At 45.5% G+C, this 21536-nt stretch overlaps 1 protein-coding gene across 2 annotated transcripts in view; it reads left to right on the forward strand.

Moving 5' to 3' along the window:
- CDON (cell adhesion associated, oncogene regulated) overlaps positions 1-21536 on the forward strand; it is a 55962-nt gene that overhangs the window by 6465 nt on the left and 27961 nt on the right. For both annotated transcript variants that reach the window (XM_033081855.1, XM_033081856.1), the window contains exons 2-8: positions 12229-12365; positions 14359-14631; positions 16145-16291; positions 16570-16713; positions 17378-17665; positions 19112-19381; positions 20297-20635. In XM_033081855.1, coding sequence (XP_032937746.1) covers positions 12290-12365; positions 14359-14631; positions 16145-16291; positions 16570-16713; positions 17378-17665; positions 19112-19381; positions 20297-20635 — 1537 coding nt within the window. In that variant the 5' untranslated portion in view covers positions 12229-12289. The remainder of the gene's footprint in view (positions 1-12228; positions 12366-14358; positions 14632-16144; positions 16292-16569; positions 16714-17377; positions 17666-19111; positions 19382-20296; positions 20636-21536) is intronic.

Raw genomic sequence — 21536 nt, forward strand, 5'->3', positions numbered from 1 at the left:
GGGGGAGTGAACTCATTGGGCACAAGGGGATGGCAGTGGGTGGCTGTGAACAGAAATATGATATTTAGGAAGATGGTTCTTCAGTTGTGCCAGGGCAGATCTGTAACTCATCAGCAGAGCCACACCTTCTGGAGCTGCTTGGGGGTGTCCTGGAGCCGGACACCAGAGCTCTTCAGTGACGCACGGGCAGTCCTTGTTAGCACACCTCCAGCAGGACACGAGGCTGGAAGGGAGTTGTGCAGCTACAACAGTGGAATTCCTGTAGTGAGATCTGTTATCATCCCTGTGGATACACTGGAATCATTCTTTGGCAGCTCATATGCTGGGTCTTGTTGCTTTGACATCTTGGAATGCATCAGGGTCTGCTCCTGTTGATATGCTCAAAGAGGGTGTGAGGTGCCTGGGGCTCCTCCTGCTCAGGGACCCCCCCAGGCAGTCACAGTCTTACTGAGAAAAGCTGCTAGCTCAAGGTCAAGTTGGTGGAAGTTCCCAACTTTGGCTTTTCCTTGTCATGAGTGCCAGTAGCCTTGCCTTGATCCAGTGCTCTTGGGGTGTGGGTTTAGAAGGATTGGTGGCGGCTTTCAGCTGAGTTTTGGAGAGTTACTGTTCTCTGCATAGTGAAGATAACATAAAATGGCATTTTCCCTTTGGAGAACAGGCTTTGCTGCTGTTGGCTGTAATAATTTCTGGGAGCTGAGGAGTTTTGCTGTGTAATGTTCCAACTCCATGTAGATTAAATGTATTGCAGAGTCAAAATAAACAATAGCATGTGGTTTTCCTTTGTTCCCCCCCCTTCCCCACAATAAGAGTTCACTAAAGTTCTTGAATTAGGGCTCTGCGTGCCATACGCTCGAGCGTAGGCTCAAATTTTCATAAAGTTTGCTGAGGGCTGTTACTGCTGGGGAGTGCTTTCACCTTTGGGATGGCTTTGGAAATCTCTTTGTCTCTCAGGAGCCTTTTCCAAAGGTGTGTTTCAACGTAGCACTCAGATACTTGTTGCCTTAAATGCTTTGCAGTGACAGTGTATCTCAGCTTGATGGAGATTTGAGACTCCTCTAATAAAATGCAAGAGAAGGAGGAAAACCCCGAGGGTTTTTTGGAACAGAAGATGTTTTCTGTTCCTGCCACTAATCTCTGTTGCAGAATGAAATAGGAATGTATACTTTAAATCTCTGTCAGGGTGTAGAAGGAAGCTGGCAACGGATGTAATCAAAAATGTTATTATCAAAACTCTCTAAGTATGTTGAAATTTCAAACTTAATGATATAATTTTAAATTCAGCTATTCAGACTGAGGCATGGTTTTGGGGTGCAGAGTGCACTTCCAAGTCGTGCATTGAGATGGACCAGAGAGGAGTTTGGAGCAGATTGTAGGTGGTGGGTACTGGAATGGTATGGCTGGAGTCTTCAGCCCTGTGATTTCCAGGGGTAGCAGCATTAAACTGAGGTGTGTTTTTCTAGATTATGGACTTTGTGGCTGAGCACTTAAAAAAGGGTCCAGTTTCCAAGTTAGCATTTTTCCTAATTAGTGCGTTTGCCGTGGCTTGTACGTAACCAGCGCACGTGGAAAGTGTGCATGTTCAGAGTTGGTCTGAAACAGCTCTGGGCATGGTGAACACAAGGAAGCAACACCAGATCTGATGTGCAGCAGCAAAGACTTTACCCAGTGAAAGAGGAGACAGAAAGCTTCCAGCCTTAGACTTGGAATAAGGGAACTGCGAGTAACCTTCACCCCTCTGACCCTTAGTCCTCGAGTGGAGAGGCTGCAGGTTGAGGATGCAGAAGAAGCTCAAGTCCTTCTCTGAGCCAAAGGTGTGAAGCTGTTTATTTTCACTGGGATAATGTATATATTGCAGGAGGCAGATGCTCGCCTGCTTAACCCAAGCACTCACTGCTTATCTGGGCTCTGGCGAGTGTACAAGTGTTGTCCCTCCTAATCCCCCAACATTAAACAGTCCAGGCACCTTTCCCTGGCTGAGCCTGGGACTGCTTTAAAAAACACACAGAGAGAAGCCAACAAAAAAGAAACATTTGCTTTCTTTGCCAAGTTTAAATGAAGACTAATGCCGTGGTGCTGCTTAATCTTGTTTTTCTTGCTATCTGATGGATGCTAACGTGGGATGGAATCAATCCCGGCAGCCGGTTATCTTTGCTGGGCCCCCATGTTGCTGAGCTCGGCATTCAAGTCTCGTGGGGGAGTTGATGTGCTATGGAGAGTCTGGAACTTTCTTTCCTTCCACAGCTCTTGCTGTGGCATCCTTCTTCCTTTGGGAAGGTGTCTCCAGGAATTGCAGTCTGCTGTTGGACGTCCGAACAGAAATCCTGTTCTGCAAAGCAGGATGTGTCTGAGCGAGTGAGAACAGGGCACAGTCAGGTGAACCTGGCGGAAATTTCTCCCTGGTCCCTGTGATGAAACGTAACTCCTTTCCTATCAGTTGCTCGTGTTTGAACTGGTTCTGCTGGGAACAGCTGCCATGGCCCTGGTTTGCAAGAGGAGGTTTGGGCTCTGACTCACGACCTGCCACTGTGAGGGTGCTGCCCCGAGTGCCCCCAGCCCTGGGCAGGGGTCCCTGAGCCAGCAGTGACTCGAGCTTGGCTGCAGCGAGTGAAGCAGGAGGGCTGGAGGAGCCAAACCCTCAGGCCAGAGCTTCACGATGACTGCTGCCTCCCTCCCTTGGATCAACGCTCTGCTTCGGCTCTGCTGGCATGAGGAAGGAGGCGGGAAGCTGCACCGGTGCTGGGTTGCGCAACTCCACTGAGCAAAGCCAACCCAAAGCCTCCCTCTCTCTCCCCTATGTTCCACTACCCCTCTCCTTGCCTGGGAGCCAGGTTGGTTTGTTGTAGCAAACCTGGCCTGACCAACACAATTTTTTCATTTATTTTTCTGCCTAGCTGCTGCTTTTATCTGGGCCTGAGGCAAAGGGGCTCCTTTTGCTCAGCAATATTGTCAGTTGTGTCAGAATTCCTTCCCTCGAGGTGAAGAAGTGCAGAAGCGTGTGCTTGCCGGAGAGCTCGGACTTCAATTTTGAAACCAGGTTTGGTCTTTTGAGCATGGGGGAAGGGAGGGGAGGAGAGCAGTAAAACTGAATTACTGTAAGGCTGGAGGATGGATTGTGTGAAGGCTTGTTTGAATCGGGGGAGGAAAGGCCGGGGTCTTTCCTGCTCTCTCCCTCAGCTGTCCCTGGTTAGCTGGTTTGCTTTTTAATAAGCATTGTTCTGCCTGGAGCCCGGGTCCAGCAGCAGGGAGTGTTGGCATTGCCTGTGACAGCGTGTGGACAGCTGTAACAAGAGGGGAAGCAGTGTCTTGGAGTGCAGGGCAGCACTTTTGTTTAAAAAGCAGAGTCCAAATGGGTCTGTTGCTCCAATGTTGCACAGTTCCAGCCATCCGCAGGCACAGTGAATTCTAAGGTGACTAACGACTGTGCTGCAGCACAGCCTTGGCTCTCCAGCTCCAGTGCACCTCCCATATCCTGCAGCCATGAGTTCACAGGCTCCTAATTGCCTATGATGTAAGACAGCAGTAGATGAGGTTGCTATAAATTCTGGCTGCAGGTGTGGATTTAATGGCTGTGCTTCCCTTTAAGGGCTCACGGATAGCATGGATCCCTGCAAGTTACAACAGACCAAGTTGGACTCGGGCTAGCACAGCTAAAAGAAGCCATTTGTCTGCATTTTTTAGAGCTGTTGCTTGCTGGAGGCTACTAAAGTACGAGGTGTCAGTGTTCCTCTGGAACTGCCTGAGGAATGAGCTTGCTGTCCTCAGAGAGCTCAGCCGTGGTTCCAGTTCTTTCCATCAATATTCTCTCATGGCTAAACTGCCCAGTTGTGAGAGTGCCACTGGAAGTGGACCTTTAGGCAGCCTGTGTGGATACAAGCACCTTTGTCTGAGTCTGACAGCTTTTTCTGGTGACCAGAACAAGATTGTGGTTCTAGTCCGCTTTATTTTTAATTCATGCTGGATTCTGGTTTTAGAAACCATAGACAAATTATAATCACAGGTCATGGTCCTTGGCATGCAAAATCCAAACTTTTTGGAGGGGAAAAACCACCCCCTGAGGCAGTTACTCCTTGCTGTGATGTGTGCACCTGTAGCTTGGATAATTAGGATGGTGAGTTCCCTAGCTCCCTTGAGAAAAGGGGCATGGCTCACTTGGAGTTTGGTTTTGTATATTTTTCTTCTTTTTTCCGCACATTCTTGCAGTCCAGGGTTTATTCGACTTGCTGGGGTGGTGCTTCATGAGTTGACCTGAGGCCTCATGCTGTTCATGTGCTAAGTTCCTGTTCTTGGATGTCCATTCCCAGTCCCTCCTTTGGGCTGGTGCTCCAGGACTGCATGGGGAGCTGAAACTGTTCCCCCATCCAGGTGAAAACTGAACCTCATTTTTTCTCTGGCTGAGTTTTCAGCTGGATCTGCCAGCACATCTGACTCACTTGCTGGCCGCAGGATCCCATGTGCAGATAGGAGAATGCAAGCCAGGTCCTGAAGGAAGGTGTTGCTGCCCTCCTCGGCAGCAGCCCATCTTTAAATTGGCTGAAAAACTGGTTGTGAAATCTCATTCTTGCTGAAAACCAGAGCTGAAGAAGTAAAGCAGGCGCCTCTCTCCAGGCTGAGGCCAGCCCTGAGGAAGGAGGGGAGGGGGTGTTGGCCCCAGGACCCTTGGAGACATGGCTGAAGGCAGCAGAGCTGTCACAGGTGTCCCTTCAGTGGTGTGGCACAGGTGTTGAGCTAAATGTGGGGAAGAGAATGGAAATATGAGATGAAGTACTGCTGAAGAAGGAGAGATCAAGACAGGGGAGGTCTGGGAGAGCCTCGAAGAGCAAAGGGTGAGAATTTTGTATGTATTTGGCCTACTGTGATGGAACTGTTAAACTAATGATACCCTTAGCTCCCTTGGGGGCTGAAGGCCCTGATTTAGGCATTTAAGCATAATTGCAGCCCAGCAGAACTGTGTATCAGGCTAATGCTCTGTTCTCTTACTTCCCCCTGAGGCCAGAGGAGGCAGGAGCCATTCCCACTTCATTAGTGTGGCAGCAGGGGGACTGTCTCAGCCCTTTTTTTTTTTTTTTGCTGATGTTAATAATAATAAAATTAAACTAATTGTTATGCCTGTTTGTGGAGAAGAAAGTGTGGCTTCTGGGATGATTTATTAATTTTTCTCCTGATGCCTGTCTTGCTGTGACCGGTGTTGGAATGGCAGGATGGGAACCCCAGCTCTCCCCCCTTGGAGCACAGATGTGTCTCGGGAGCAGAGTCGTGACTCGGGAGTGTTTTCATCTGTGAGTGCTGAGGCACAGTACACAAACTGTTAAATTTCCTTCCCTCAGCTCCCAAATCCATTCCTCCAGTCCATGCCAAAGCATGCGTTCTTCTATCAAGACCATATGTACGCCAAGACCAAGGTTCTAAAGTCAAGGTGTTTTTGAAATATTGGAGTGCAAATTAAGTATCTGAGTAATCTTAACTGTCTTCTTAAAAAAAAAAAAAAATCTGTATCAGCCTCACATATAACTCAAAAGATTAATGGAAGGCTAAACTTTGATCCAAGTCCAACAGCTGATACCAACCATGAGACTTTCCAGGCCTGAAAGCAAAATAGAAAAATCCAATAAAAAATGCCTCCTTTATCTTTGAGGCACACAGCCTCTTGGTCAGGGTTTGGGATAATACTACTATTTTTTCCTCAGTTGGTAAAATTCTTCTGTGTCACCTTTGTCCATTGCCACTGGACCTTACCTAGAGCAGTTTGAGTAAATGAATGACATTATTTAGGGTGCTTTATAGCTTTGTAGGAAACAAATCTGCCTGATTATTGAGAAAGGCCATCAGGATGTGGGATCCCCTGTCCTCTCTGGGACTCAGTCACTGTCTCGTTTGCTCAGCACTGTTTGTTTTTCCTGCCATCTGCCACCCGAGCAAACACTTGCTCTGTATTTTGACAAAAATATCAACTTTCAGGTCTTTAAGGTCCTTTCCAATTCAAGCCATTCTTTCAAAAGTGATGTGCCATTAGAAACTGCTGCACGATTGATAAGGGACTTTAGTCCCAGAATTGTTCTTTGGATTCATCACTGATTCATGGGGGGTTTAAATGGTGTGAAGCAAGAAATAAGCAGCATTGCATGGAGCTTTTAAAAGTGTATCTTACCTATAAAGAAGTAAAAATACCACTTGAATCCTTAGATGGGTATGGGCATAGGAAGCACTTGGATCACTTAGCAGAGATGTGGAGGCATTACTGAAATCCAAGCTGAGGATTGCAAAGTTTGAGCAACTGTAATTTCTCTCCTTTATTCAGGAGATCCTTATCCTTCTGATAAGGATCTGGAGGCTGCACTTTCATTTGTCTAAAATGCAATAAATAAATATGAACACAACATCAAAGGATGCTTTTTCCTGTAATTTTTGACTGCCTCTCCACTCAATGTTTCTGCAGATCCCTTGGCGTCCATTTCATTGTGTTCTGACCCATTTGTGTCTCTCACACTTGGTTTATAGGGTCAGCAAACTGATTTTTTTGGGTTTTCCCTTTCTCATGTGTTTTTGGGGGTGTTGAGAAAATCCCGGGTGTATGGGACTGTTCGGCAGAGTTCCGTGTGTTTCCTAAAAGCACATGCACAATCCCTTTGAAGAATGTCATTTTATTGCTTACACTCACGGAATCCTCTCTTCAGCGATGCCATAATTCCAACACAAATGCTTAATTACAGTATTTTTTTGCAAAATCCCCAACCCTTCTGTAACTGCCTGGCTCCTTATCTCCAGCACTCTGCTTCCTGTGATTTAGTAGCGCACAAACTGCAGCTCCAGTGCTCGAGGTGGAGAAGAGTAAAACGGGAGCACTTGAATGTTTTTTGCCCAAGCTGTGATTACAGCCCGGCGTTTCCCGGCGCTCGAGCCCTCTCTTCGGAGTGTAATTAGGAACACATTGATTCTTATTGCAGCTGGCAGCTGCTCGCTATTGCCTTTTTCAGCTTCTGACCCCCATAGTCCCGCTGACCTTTCCTGGGGTTAGTCGTAGGCCCTTTTCATTGTGATGGGCTCGAAGTGGCTCATGTGGAGTTGATTATTTCCTTGCTTGTCTGGCCTTTTTGGTGCCATAACTCCAAGTCACTTCCATTTTTTTCCCCTGCTTTTGGCTGACCACAGTGAAAGGAAATGCTTTTGCTGGCGACAGGATCGGTTTGCACGCTTGACTGAGTCGATTGAGACCCTGAAAGGGGGGGAGGGGGAGGGTAATGAACACTGTAGGTGCTGCATTTGCTTTTTAAAGGTTGATGTTAATGATTGAGTGGTCATTAGGCATTCATAAAAATGAGGCTTCAGCCGGCTCCGTTGCCTTTTGGCGCTGCGAGCCCCGCGGGTTGGCACGGGGAGCGCGCCTGGCGCATCCCATGTCCCTGCCTTTGGGGACAGCTCCGCTGTCACCTGTGTGCCACCGCCCAGGTGTCCCGGCCCCAACGCCGGGAATGGACCCGCCAGCTTCGTCTGGGTGCCTCCCGGGCTGGATGGAGCCCGCTCCTCCCAGCCCAGAAAAGCTAATGAAGTCTATGTGCCAGCTGTTACACTCATTTTGCCAGACCCCAGGAGGACAGCATGAAGACAGTCAGTGATCAAAGGCTCTGGAGATCACTGAGGAGCCGAGCGGCAGGAATGTCTGATTGCTTTCTCTTGGAATGCCACAGGCTTCAATACCTCCTTTTTTTTCTTTTTTTTTTCTTTTTTTTTTTTTTAAGGTGTCTTGGTGTGAGATTTAATGATCTAACTCAGCTTGCTCACACTGAAGCCAGAGTATTTTATTTAATTCAAGGGGATTAATTTGCTCTAAATTTAGGAGGTTTCAAAATTTGTGAGTTTTGTTGTATTGACACCAAGTTAAAACAAAATTTTTCTTAATAATTCTAATAAATGACCTAGGGGGAAAAAAACCAACAAACCAACAATTTGCTGAGCTTTGGGTGTTAAAATCACATACAGCATTATAAAGTGAGGTGGTATGAATCACTTTTGAGTTGCTGCTGCTTAGGAAAACTGGTAAATCTGTGTATCCAGAGCTCCAGAGGGCTGTCACGATGCAGCTGTTGGGCAGTGCCGCCCCTGAGGCTCAGTCACTTTTTCCTTGGGCTTCTTAGCAAAGGCCTGGAGGTGGAGTGGGCAACCTGAATAACTCCCTCTGTTCCCAAGCGTGCTGTTTCCTTCCTCCTCCTCCTCCTTCTACTCTACCCAATCTTTATAGGACCTGGCACGTTTGGGTAGTGCAGAAACCCTTCCTCATTTGGCTGTTCCTCAGCTCACTGAAGGTTGGGAGAGCGTTGGTGCAGGGAGTGATGGAGCAGGAGTGCAGTAACAGATCAAGACAGGATGATGGCTGTTGGGAAGGGAGGTCCTGGTGGTGTCCTGCCAGCTGGTCTGAGATGGCAGGAAGATGATTCAGGGAGCTAAACCAAAGTGGGGATGAGATAATGCTCTTTTCATAGTGACTCTGCCCTCAGCTGCAAGGGTGGAGAGGAGAAATTCACGGTCCAGTAAATAAGTGGGGCAGGATCTCAGCTGTGTTTAGAAGGACACTGGTGCTCAGCACCATGGGAATGCATGGAAAGCAGTATTTTGTCATATTTTAGAGTGTGAAACCTTATTTGGGGGCAAACATGGGTAGGAATGAGTTAATTTGGAGGCAAGGTTAAGTTACAGTGCCAGGAGCAGACCAGTGGAGCTGTAGATTGAAGCCCACTCGTTTCTGGAGAAACAGTGATAAAAATGAAGCTTTGGGGAGTGACAAGAGGGTCACTACCAGGGCTGCAGAAATCCCAACTGCTCTGGTGCCTGAAGCTCCCCATCTTGGCTCAGGAGAGTTCTTCAGTGAGCCCACAGACTGCTCCTGCTCCGGGCTGACCCATGTCCATCCTGGTGAGGGCTCCAGGCTGTGCCAGCTGTGTGCCAGCTGCCCTGCAGCATCCTGTGTGCCATTCTGGCACTGGGGACAGCCCTGCTCTGCTGCTGAACTGTCCCTTGCCCTCTGTCTGGAGTTGGAGGTGATGGTTTATTTTCTTGCCTGTGCTCGGCATTCCGGAGGTTGTGGGGCTGGAATGGGGAGCCGCTGGACACCTGTCCCCACAGCTCTGTGCTCAGGGGTTCCTTTCATACAGGAATGAGGCACACAGATAGAATTGTGTCATGTGCAGAAATACTTTGTCTTACTAATTACGTCCAGAAGTAGCAGGCACACGTCTGTGGGTGCCCCTGTGTGTGCAGCATGCTTCTGAGGGGCAGGCAGCCATGCAAGGGTCGGGATGACCCCTCCCCCTGACACAAGTCTGTTATCTTCCCTGTTTCCCTTGATCCATGAGCAATAACCTACTTCAGAGCTGACAAGGAGGTCAAGTGCTGCATGAAGATAACTGGAGGATGGCTTTAGGTGAAGGGGTCTGGGTGGAAGTTGGAGAAGTGTGGCCTTTGCCATGCTGTGCCTTTCTACTGGGCTGGAGAAATGGCCAGTGAAAGTGAAATAAATGTGCATTTTCCTGATCCACAGAAACCATGTCTTTCTCTATTCAACCTTGAATATTATTTATATGAATAACTCCTCTTTTAGTTTAAAATGCTCAGACAGTGACACCTCTTACCTCAAAATAATTTTGACTATTTGATCCAAGTGATGGAGATACCTCCTCCCAATCTAAGAACAGTGAACAGTGGGCAAAGCTGTTCTGAGCAGAGCTCATCTTGAAGTCTAGGGCACTAAAATGCAGTCACATCTTACCAAGATGCTCCACTTTCTGATCCAAACAGGACCCCAGTGACTGGTACTTGCTGTCAAAATAACCCCTCAGGGTTATTGAAAAGATGGCAAAGGGGAAGAGTCATGTTTTTCCATCCCTAGGGCTTTTTAAATGCAATATTAAAGAGGCAGAGTTTCTCCACGGGTTTTCTAAAGACCAAAAAAACATGAGCTGTTGTCTTGCCCTCTGTATTTAACAAGAGGCTTCTGCGGTGTCACCATCTGCACAAGAAAAAGAAAAGCATTTTTGGGTTATGTGGTGTTGCTGGCTCTTATCTTCCCCAGTAAGATGTTTCTGCCATCCCTTCAGAAGCACATGTTGAGAAGCTTCATTCAGACACCCGAGTGTTGATGCTGAACAATCCTACTCCAGTTAAAGCCAATATTTTTCCTTTTTTCCCCCCATTCAGAGAACTTTGGTCTTTGTGGCCCACTGTGTGTACTCACTGCTTTGCAGTTGATCTTACCACTCCACAAGCCTGCAAAAGCCAAACTGGTAGGTCAAAAGAGGAGTAGCTGTTGACACTGGCAGCGAGGAACATGTAAGGAGAAAGATAAACAGAGGGAAATCAGAGCCTGGATAAAGTAGATCTCCAAAGATAAAGTTTAGTTAAAGATAATGAGCTGGCCTTGTTTAAAAAGACAGCTGCAAAATAACCCAGTAGCTCCATGTGCTGGGGTTAAAGTTGACCCAGAATATACGTTTCATTGCTTTTGATAAATAAATAGTGGAGGGAAGATTTGGCAAAAAGCAACATTGCCCCCAGCCCTCTTCAGCAAAGTGTTTGATGTTAACAAGTTCTCTGGGTGTTTACTTTGTCCTCTGCGTGCGCTGGTGGAGCGGCGCTCCTGCCCTTGAACCGAGGGAGAATTCAAATAAACCAACCCCTTCGGCACAGCTGGGCTCTTCTGCCATCTGTGGCTTCCCAAAACAGCCCCAGCTTGCCTTGGGAACCAGCCTGGGCCACAGGATGGCCCGGGTCTTCCCAACAGCTGAAAGAAATTTGCCGGTTCAGATAAAACTGCCCAGAAACGGGAGCAGAACTCAGCAGCGTTCCTTGCTGTCAGTGTAACCCAGAGTGCAGTTTGTGGGCAGAAGTGGCAGTGAGCAAACAGCTCCATAAAATCCAGAGTGATTCTTTAATTATGATTGGAGGCTTTTCCTGATGCTTAATTTGCATATATATCCTTCACAGTGATGTTGTGATGATAAAATATGGTTATTTTAAAATAAACCACAAGGATAATTTTGCTGTTGATATCTGGATCCAGCTTCTTGGAAAGCATTTAGCTCTGTGAACACTCGATAAATTGGGACTTATTCCTACCAAGCATGTGTATTGCTGCACTTGTTTCTGTGCTCAAGTAAAACTCCCAGTTATTGTGGATACATGTTTATATACCCAGCTGATAGATGAGATGTTTAAAGTCTATGTTGAGTGTTATCAGCAGCGGAATTGTATGGCTAGGCTGATAAATGAAGTAACTGTGCTAAATGAGCTCAGATCTTATCCATCATAGCATTACACAAGGCCAATAGGACATTTACATGAATGGCAGCTGTGGATTTATTGTTTTCGTGGAGAAACCAGTGTTTGATTGAGACTCAGAGTGTCAGAAACACCCTTCCCGAGACTCACCTCTTGTAAGTTTGGTTGCTTGTTCCATGATTTAGTTTGTATTTTGCTGGTTTAACAGTTCATTGTAGAGTCATTTAGGTTGGAAAAGACCTCTGGGATCATATTTAGTTTTTTGCTGGTTTAATGATACAGCTTTTATTTTTGATGTTGAAAGTGAGATCTCACATAACTGAATGGTCATGTGTGATATGGCCAAGGAAAGGACTGCTCTTGTCTAAGAAACAACCATTGAGATAAAACTGGATGTAATGGATGCCCCAAAAGGATATAGGAGAAAGCACCAATTTTTTTGGAATATAAATGAGAACAAGACTAATATTGGTGTTTTTTCATTGCCATGGTTTGCCTGTAAAGCCCAGCAGAAGGAGCCAGCAGATGACAGGTCTCAGTGAGCAGTAGCAGCATCACAGTAGTAGATTCATAGAAACTTGTAAAACAAGAACGGCCTGATGATAGATGGTCAAATGATTATTGTTTGCAAACAATATTATCTCCAATAGATAAGCTGTTTACTTTGGACTCCAGCTCCTCTGGGTGGAACAGAGTCTAATTTATCAAGGCAGAGCGGTTCAATGCGGGTGCCTCATGCCCCAGCTGTGGAAAAACTCTAACGTTAAGAATAGTACTTGGAACCACAGTGAAGTTCAGCTCTAACTCACTTTTACAGATGGTTTCTATATTGCAAAGAATATTGGCTGTTTCCTGGTTGTGCTTTTTTAATTTTTTTTTTTAAACCCCAAACACTTTGTTGTAAGAGAGTTAAAAGACGAACTCCTGAAACTCACAGTAGACATGTGCCTGTTTGTTTTGTAGCTGTTTCCGTGCCTCGTCTTAGTCTGGAGCTTTGGGCTTTCAATTTGGATAATCTGGCGCTATGCATCCAGCCCCCAGGCACTTCCAGGCACTGCTCCTCATCACTGCCACCAGCCTTGTCACTGTCACCAGCACAGGTAAGGCCCTCACCCAAAACTTGGAGGTTTTGGGGTTGAGCCCAAGCTTTGGAACAAACAACGCTTGGGAGTGCATTTCAAAGTGGCCAGTTTTGAATGGGTATTGTCAATAAACTGCTTTTAAGGAAGCATGGAGCACTGAAACACAGCCTTACACTCAATATATGACTGCTTGTGAAAACTTGGCTCAAGACAAGCACCAGGACATGGAAGGCTCTGTGTTACATGGGTTTGTTCCTTGAGATCTCCGTGGATTCAGCTGGACGCTGATTCTGCTGCATGCAGTGCATCTTGTGTTCCCAGGGGTCGGGAGGGGCTTGGATTTGCAGGGGGAGAGGGGAATCAACCCTTTGAAATGCGAAAGCTGATGCGTGGCTGCACTTGGAACAGCTCTGGTGTTAAAAAAAAGAGGAGGGATGGTTTTAATTGACACATCTGCTCTGTGTAGTCAGCTTGTCTTAACGTAACCACACAAAAAAGAAGCTTTTACTACTTTTAGCACTTCATAGCCAATCGTTATGAGCAAATGGGATAAATTTTATTTTTCAAGCAGTCATAGGAGATAAATTCCAGCTGCAGGGTCACTGCTACCAATTTTGCCTTTTACGCGAAGTGCAGTGTTGGTGTCAGAAGTGAGGGCAGGGGCGAAGATGAAAGTAGCAGTATGATTTCATAGCAATTGGTGGCAAGCAAACAGAAAGGTCAGTGCTTCCCTCTTATCCCTGGAAATTCAAACTGAACTAATAGGAAAAACGGTTTTCTAATTAAAAGCTAAAAATGGACATCTGGAGTCCTGCGAAATGCTTGGATACCATTTTTATGGATTTCATCTTTTTCTGTTAAGTGAAGCCACACTTTAATTTCCAGTTTTATTTTATGTTTATGCAGATAGTTTATGGTTCAGTTAAAAATGTGCAGTTTCTCATCTGAAACTCATAACCAGAGCTGGGATGGACTGACTTGAGAAGAAAAGCATGAACCCAGGGCCCCACCTATAAGAAAACTGTCTCTGACTTGGATGTCATTTAATATCATCTTGACCCGTACTATCTGGAATTCCTTAGTTCCTTTACAAAATAGAAGTTGTTTTTCCCTGCCAATGTGTCTATTTTTAATGTAGTTTTTTCTCCTAATTTATGTTACTAACCAATTAAGTATTACTGGTGTTAATTGCCTTTTGCTTACTTCCTTCATGCAAAATCTTTAGTGGAGAATTCAATAGAAAACAAATGGAAATACTTCCCAGTGTTTCATTGGCCAGGATAGGAAAAAATCTCTTCCAACAAGCAGGAATTTTCTTCTGGCAAATAAATGGATTCTCATAACCAAGTTCTGTGGAATTGAACCTTTTATTTATTAGCAGCTCTTCCTGTTTCTGTTCATCTTTACTCAGTAAAGATAATGGATGCCCAATTCATCATCCTTGTTCTGATGAAGTCCATGTATTTGGAATTAACAAGAGCCTTTGCTGTTCGTCCAGCTTTTTTTATCCGGCTATTTTTAATTAGTTCTGCAGACTCAGAGACGGTTCTGTGTAAATACCTGGCAGGCTCCTGCCATTTCTAGCATTTTACAAGTCACGTCCAGGCCTGCTTCATATGGGACAGATCAGCTCCAGCTGCATGTTCCTGTGCTCTGTCTCTTCAGGTGACGGGTGCTGTTTTCCTCTGGATAAATCCAGTGGGATTCCAATTTTTTGCTGGTCCTGGCAAGCATGATGCTTCTGCCTTGTGCACACTTAGGGATGTACCTCCCCCTTACTGCACCTAACTCCATTTAATTGTTGTTACCCTCTTTGTGGGGTTTGAATCCTGACGTTTCCCAGTGTTTGAGAGTGAGCAGGAATCTCTCCTGAAAAGGCAACACCTGCTTGAGTATCACTTGCAACACAGAGTTTAAAAACCCTTTATGTGGTGAGTCTTTCCTACCTTATCACCTGTGTCCATGTAAAATTCTGGTCTCTAACTCAGTATCTGTGTATTTTCCTTTTTAGATTTAACTCCCCGTTTTCTTTCTGAGCCCTCGTCTATTGTCCAGAAGTCTGGTGAGCCCGTCCAACTCCGCTGCTCTGCCGAGCCCTCCTCAGCTCACATTTCTTGGCTGTTTAATGGGGAGCCTCTGGACAGCAGGGTGGGAGAGGTGGAAATCCAGTCAGGATCTTTGACAATCGTGTCCCTGAGCCCGGAGATGTGTGGGCACTACCAGTGCGTGGCGAGCAGCGGCGTGGGCGCCGTGCTGAGCCGGCCAGCCACGGTGTCCATGGGCAGTAAGTTCATCTGCATTTCTGTTCTTTGCTTCTTGCCAATTCTCTAAACCTCAGCTGGCTTGTATGGTTTGTTTCTCTTTGACTTCTAGAAAATGCCTAGATCAAAATGTTCTGGGGTGTTTTTTTCCTCAGCCAGTAAGTACAATATGATGGATTATACATTTCTAATTTTTTTTTTAATGGCATCATCTGAGACCTGCTAGGTGATGCAACCCTGGAACAGATTCCCCAGAAAACTTGTGGGTCTCCATCCTTGGAGGCTTTTAAAGCCTCGGCTAGACCAAACCATATCTGATGGATTTAGTGTTGGTGTCAGCCTCATTTTGAGTTGAACGACCTTAAATATCTCATTCAGAAAACACAAATGATATTCAATTAAATAATATTCATTTCCATGAATCCTGAAAATACAAGATTCCCAAATGCTTCCCTTCTTAAAGGATGTTGAAAGAGCAGCTGAGGTGCCACACTACTGCAGAAGTGTGCTTGAGATTTGAGGAGAAATCTGTGGTAATTGTTGCCTGGGAAATAAGTGAGAGCTGCAGATTTTCATTTTCATTTGATTTGATGAAACCAGTGTTGATGTTCTTCAGGAGGATGCAGTCTTCCTTCTTAAGGACAGCTTCCCTTCTCTTAGTTGCACTGGTTCTTTTGGTCAGTCTTTGCCTTGATGCTTGATCTGTAAATTATGTGACCTCAAGGGATTTGGAAGATGGAAAGGACGATGAGGTGCTGAGAATGGCAGTACAGTATTCCTGCATGAGCATGATCTGTTTGCTTGGGATCTATGGGCTCTCTGAATCAGGTCTTTGTCAAGCAGGGTTTGAGTGATTTCTCTGGAAGGGTACCTCATCTATGGAGCATGCCCAAAATCCCCTTGGGAGGAAAATCTCTTAGAAGTGTTTTGGTAAAGTACTGACCCATGGCCAGCCCTCTCAAGAGAGCTCCAAGGGTGGCCAACATAGGAAAACTTCACATCCTCAAAGAAGTTTGAACGTGGAGGGAGTAGAAGAGAGGCTTTCACACTTCTCTCCTCCCTTGGAGGTTTTGGCAGCACACAGGAAGGTGCTGGGAGCTCTGTGCCTGCCTCATGGCACTGCTGTGTTCACTATCATCCCACAAAGACAATTCCATGTTTTTATGGACAGGCTTCCTGCTGTCTCTGGGAATTGTCTTCTGTAGTGCCTGCAGAACCTTTGAGGAGTCCTGCAGCCTCTCCAGTGTCTCTGCTGGCTTTTCTGAGAGCATTTGAGGGGATGTAGGAATTATTTTTTTCTCCTCACTGTTCCCATGTAAAAGCTGGCACTTTTTGTAGTAAGGAAGTGGATAAAGAGGGATTATGCTGTTATGGGCTGCAGGATAGACCAGGCTTGTTGATGTGAATGTCCAAAAGTTGCACCAGAGAAGATAATCTGCATTAAACCAGCTGTATTCTGAACACAAATACCGAGCTTATTGCCCTTCCTCTCTCCCAAGCCTTGGCTGCTCTTACCCTGTTCCCAACTCTCTCCAGGTTTGGCTGACTTCGATGCTCTGGGGACAGCTGCTGTTGCAGCAGAGGAAGGAGGCACAGCTCTCATCAGGTGCAAGGTGCCAGAAAGTCACCCCAAAGCACAGGTTCGCTTCCAAGTGCGGGGGAAATGGCTGGAACAATCAACAGGTGAGGTGTTTTGTGCAATATAAGTAAAAAAAAAAAAAAAAGCTTGCCTGGAGTTTTTTCTTGGAAAAAACTCCTCTGGAAACTTGCAGAACTTGCTGTGCAAATCACTTTATCTAAACCTACCCTTGGAAATTAGTCTCCTTTGCATGGTGGTTTATTTTTGATCCTATATTTAGAATAAATAGGCATAGCTGACAAATTAAAAAAAAATTAAAAGGAAGACATATTTTGAAACTAAATTAAATTTAATCCTCTTTTTCCCTTCCCCACTTGTTTAGACAACTACCTAATTCTTCCATCTGGAAACCTGCAAATTTTGAATGTATCTTTAGAAGACAAAGGTTCCTACAAGTGTGCAGTGTACAACCCAGTTACTCACGACCTCAGAGTAGAACTCACTGGACAGAAGCTCACAGTCACACGTGAGTATTCAGTTCAGCTTTCCAGAATTGATACAGCTCAAGCAGAATAAATAACATCTCTAAAGATTTTAGCCTCCAACACCTTGGTATGTAAGGTCTCTCCTGCATTCTTTGCACATCCAGTTCTTATTTCCCCTCACCGCTTTTCAAATCCCAGGCAGTCACCTGAGGGAAGGGAATGCTGTTAATTCTTCTGTCCCCAGATCTGTTTTGGAGCAGGACTTCTGGAAGACAGTGTTACAGCATCATGCTCAGTCCCAAGTGCAGTGTTTGAAAGATGTGGAGGAGGACAGAGAATGGGATGGGAGGGTGTGGTTTAAAAGCTGGGTTGGTTTCTTGTTCCTGCAAGGAAAAGCTAAGAGAATTGGGACTGTTCAGCCTGTAAAATAGAAGCTTTAGGGATGACCTAATTGTGACCTTCCTGTATCTGAAGGGAGACTACAAGAAAAATGGAGAGAGAAAGCCTGGAGTGACAGGACAAGGGGAGTGGCAATGATAGAGAGTAGGTTTAGATTAGATATTGGGTGAGGTCCTGTGAGGCTCTCTTCCAAGAGAAGCTGTGGCTGTCCCATCCCTGAAAGTGTTCAAGTCCAGGCTGGACAGGGCTTGGAACAACCCAAACCATTCTGTGATTCTATTCCATGATTGATCTCCTTTCCTCCAGGCCCTTCTTCAGGTGGTCCCCACATCCTTCACCCGCTGGCTCCCCAGAGCCTGGCAGTGCCCCAGCACAGTGCCCTGACCCTGGAGTGTGTGGTCAGTGGGTCAGCTCCAGCCCCCATCCACTGGGTGAAGGATGGCCAGGATGCTCTGAGGACAGGCAGGTGGAAGCTGCTGCACTCTCACCTGGTGACTGACCGGCTCGAGCCATCGGATGCTGGAAATTATTCCTGCCTGGTGGGAAGTGATTCTGGAACAGTGAAATACGTTAACTATTCTCTTACTGTACTTGGTAAGTGTAAAGGTGGTATCTGCACAGCTTAATTAGTGGCTTGTTTGCAGTTTTCTTCTGTTTTTACTCAGAGTCAGGATTTAAAACACAAAGGAGATAAATTTTCTTCTGTTCAGGTTTGGTTGCTTATTAAATCTCATCTAAAGTACGGAGAGTTCTGCAGCACTTCTTGCTACCAGCTAAAAGTGAGCAAAGTGGAGCTGAATTTAGCCAGTTACAAGGTCTTTTAAAGCTAAACAGTCCAATAGAGAATTAACACCTATATTATTTATACTTTTAACCCAATAACCAAACTCCTGTGACCTGCAGTGCAGCACCAACTATCCAACCAGAAACTACTACTTGAAATCATTAAAAAAAAGGAAATAATACAGAAGAAACAACACTCAAAAATTCTCCATCTTGTTTCATACCTATTGCTATATTCTAAAACCCCAATTTTAAAACCCTTCACCATGTGAAATCACACACTCCTATTTTAACCACACACCCATGACTTTAACTCCATCACTCAAATTTGGAGCCTTCTCCAAGGCCTCAGGTCACAAGCAGTGTTCTCCAGGGGGGGTCAGAAAGCTCAAAAATCCCAGGTTTCTGTGATCCAGCAGGTAAGAATTAAAGACATTTTCACATCCAGGCAACAAATGTACCCTTTGTGTACCTGCTACTTTTGGCGTCTACTTCCAAACAGCCTTGCATTCTTTCTCAGCCTTAAGCATATTAAAATAAAGAATACTGATCTGTTTATAATGACTGTATCCCATCATTTCTACCAAGTTGAAATCTGTAATTATTTATCTCCTCAAACCATTTCCAGTCTGAAATAATGAAATAATTGTAATAATAATAACAAACTCCAAGAGAAGAACTGATCTATTTATTTTCCTACGGAACGCCAGTATCAGTAATGTGCCAGGGACCAGATTTGCTTCTTTTGAGGTTGTATGTGAACAAAAAACTGGTGAGGGAAAGGTGATATGTTTGGATGAGAACATAAACAAAAGCAAAAGAAACATAATAATATACTTGGTCTCTAGTTTGGCTGCTAGTTGTTTCTCACCTCCTCTTTCCATTGTAGGAGATTTTCCTGGTATTTGAGTTTTTCTGCATTCATGACAGATTTTGTTTGGGTTTTAAAATGTGTGTGTTGGAGTTAGTCAGAAAACAGGGTGTTTGATGTGCAACACACCTCTTCTGAGGGGATGTCACTAATTAATTGTTTTGAAAATATCAGTGTTTTATTTACAAGATTAATGCAAACATGTGGCTGTTGGAATAAAAGGAAGAAACCATTCAAAGAAGCCCATGTGTGGGAAGACCAGCTTCAGGCTGTGCAGTCCGTGGTACTTGCTCAGCCTTTGGATGTGATAAGCCTGTGTAATATTTCACAGCAGCTTTTTCAGGACTTAGTCTAAATCATTTATGTAGAATCATTTCCCTTTCCAGAACCTGCCTCACTCTCCAGGGGGCTGCAGGATGAAACCGTGGCCGCCGGAGCGAGCGTCCGTTTGTGGTGCGACGTTCGCGGCAGCCCTGCTCCCAGCCTCACCTGGCTCCACAATGCTGCTCCTCTCCGGCCCTCCCCACGACATTTCCCCACAGGAAACCACCTGCAGATCTGTGGGGCCACCCTGGAGGACTCTGGCTTGTACCAGTGTGTGGCAAACAATGGCATTGGGTTTGTGCAGTCCACGGGGAGACTCCGTGTCCAGCCAGGTAGGAGCACTTGCAGCCCTCAAGAACTCACATGAAGCATTTCTACTTTAAGCTTTACTCTGTTGTGGTTTTTTCCCCTAGATTATGTATTAATTTGTTTCTGACCACTAATCTTACAAAGAAGGTGCTTTCAGCTGGATTTTAAGAGATGTAGGGATTTCTGGGGTAGTGTGGCTACTCGATACTTAAAACCTGGATTATCAGCTGCAGTCAAATCAGCTTATGATTGGATTTGATGCGATTTATTCTTAAATAGAATCAGGATCCTGTTGTGCTGGATGAGCTGGTACTCCTAGTAGTGTTAGCTGCTGAGTAGTTAAGCCTGTTCTATAATCAAGTTTACACAACAATCATCAATTATTTGGGGTTAATACACACTTCCCCTCTATCAGATTGGCAGGATCAGGTACCAGTAGTCTTTTTGATCTCTTTTCTGTCTAAGATACCTTCTAATACCCCAAGAAGTTGATTTCTGCTGGCATGAGGATGCTGGCAGGACTGTTGCTGTCCCTGTTCTCTCCCTGTCATGCATAGCTGAAGCTTTGAACTTTCTCTGGACCAGTTATGGTTGGTGTGAGCTGTGCAGAGCCTGGCTGAGCAGAGATTTCATGGCCTCTGTGTGTGTGGAGTGGACTAAACCAGTCTTGTGTGTGCTGTGTTTCTCACTGACAGTCAAGTCTTTGTCATTTAGAGAATTTCAAGTGTGATTTGAGTGTAGGTTTTTATCAGCCTTCTCTAAGGAGGAGTCTGTGCTGATCTCTTCAGTCTGGAAGGATAGTCTAGAGATGCTGTGTAGAGAAAAAATAATTGTTAAAATGGTTAGAAAGAATGTGATTTTTAAAATTGTATTGACTGGTTCTGGCAGTAAGTGTCATATCCCATAGCTGAATTAATTTTTGGTTGTATTTCTTCCAGGCAAAGACTCTGTCCCCATCATCCTCTCTCCCCCAGCCAACACCACTGTGGTGGCTGGCGGGGACGTGACCCTGTCCTGCAATGCCACCGGCCTGCCCGCTCCTCTGATCCGCTGGTACGACAGCAGAGGCCTCGTGATCAGCCCCCCCAGCCAGGGGCTTCCCCCCAAAGCACAGAGCCCTCCCCAGGCAGGGCCAGAGCCCTCGTGCCCCTCGGTGCCCCGGCTGGGCTGGGGCTCCCTGCGCCTGCACAACGTCACCCCCGAGCGCGCCGGAGAGTTCCGCTGCGAAGCCAGCAACGAGCACGGCTCTGCCCTGGCCACAGCCTTCCTCACAGTCGGTAAGGTGAAGCCCCAAACTTCCCTCTGGCTCCCTCATTTAGATGAGAAACGCCTCAAAAGAAGAAATGTGTGGCAGATGGGTGGGCTGGAGTCTCAGGAAAGGAAGCGGAGGAGTTTAAATTGTCTCCATGAACCAGTTCCTCCCTCCCATCTTAGGCAAAGGAGGAATGCTGTGTGCATTGCATGGATTTAGCATTTTATATATGATAAAAACTATCTGAGGGTGGTATTTTTTATTTATTTATTGAAATTGCTACCAGTACTTCCACTAAAGCAAGATGCGAAAGAGCGTTTCCTCACACTGAAATATTTTGTGACATTAATAAGAGGTTTGAGCTCCCTGAAGTACCCTTCACAAGAACTGAGATACAGATTTTTAGTTACATGAAGTTACTTAAATTTCTCAGCTCTTTCAGCACCTTGCCTTAGTTAATTTAGCTGAATGCCAGGGAGATTTCAGGTCAGTGGGATTTAATATGTGGCCCCATATTTAAAGTTCTTTGGTTAGAGCTTAAAACTCCTGTAAATAACATGAAAAGATGCTTAAATGTTCACTTAGGGGAAAAAAAGAAAGAAGAAACCTCAAGAAAGTGATCCCATCATGTAGTTTTATAAATCAGTTATTTTTGGACCTTGCTGAGTGGAAACACGAAACTAAATATCATCCCAGAATTCAGCCTGTGTTAAAGAGAAAAATCCCACTGCTTTGCCTCAGAATTTTATGGCAGTGTGTTCAATTTTAATGCTTTGTTTATTAACTTTTATCGGTTTCTAATACGTTGTACTGGCTGCTGATTATGGTGCAGAGGGTGGTTAAGGCATTTGGTTTTGATATAAAAGTCCCCAAGGACCTTCTGGGAGCTGTTAGGGGTTTAGAACAGCTCCCAGCCATGCCAAAGA

This window comes from Catharus ustulatus, chromosome 28 (assembly GCF_009819885.2).
Source record: "Catharus ustulatus isolate bCatUst1 chromosome 28, bCatUst1.pri.v2, whole genome shotgun sequence".
Lineage (NCBI taxonomy): Eukaryota > Metazoa > Chordata > Aves > Passeriformes > Turdidae > Catharus > Catharus ustulatus.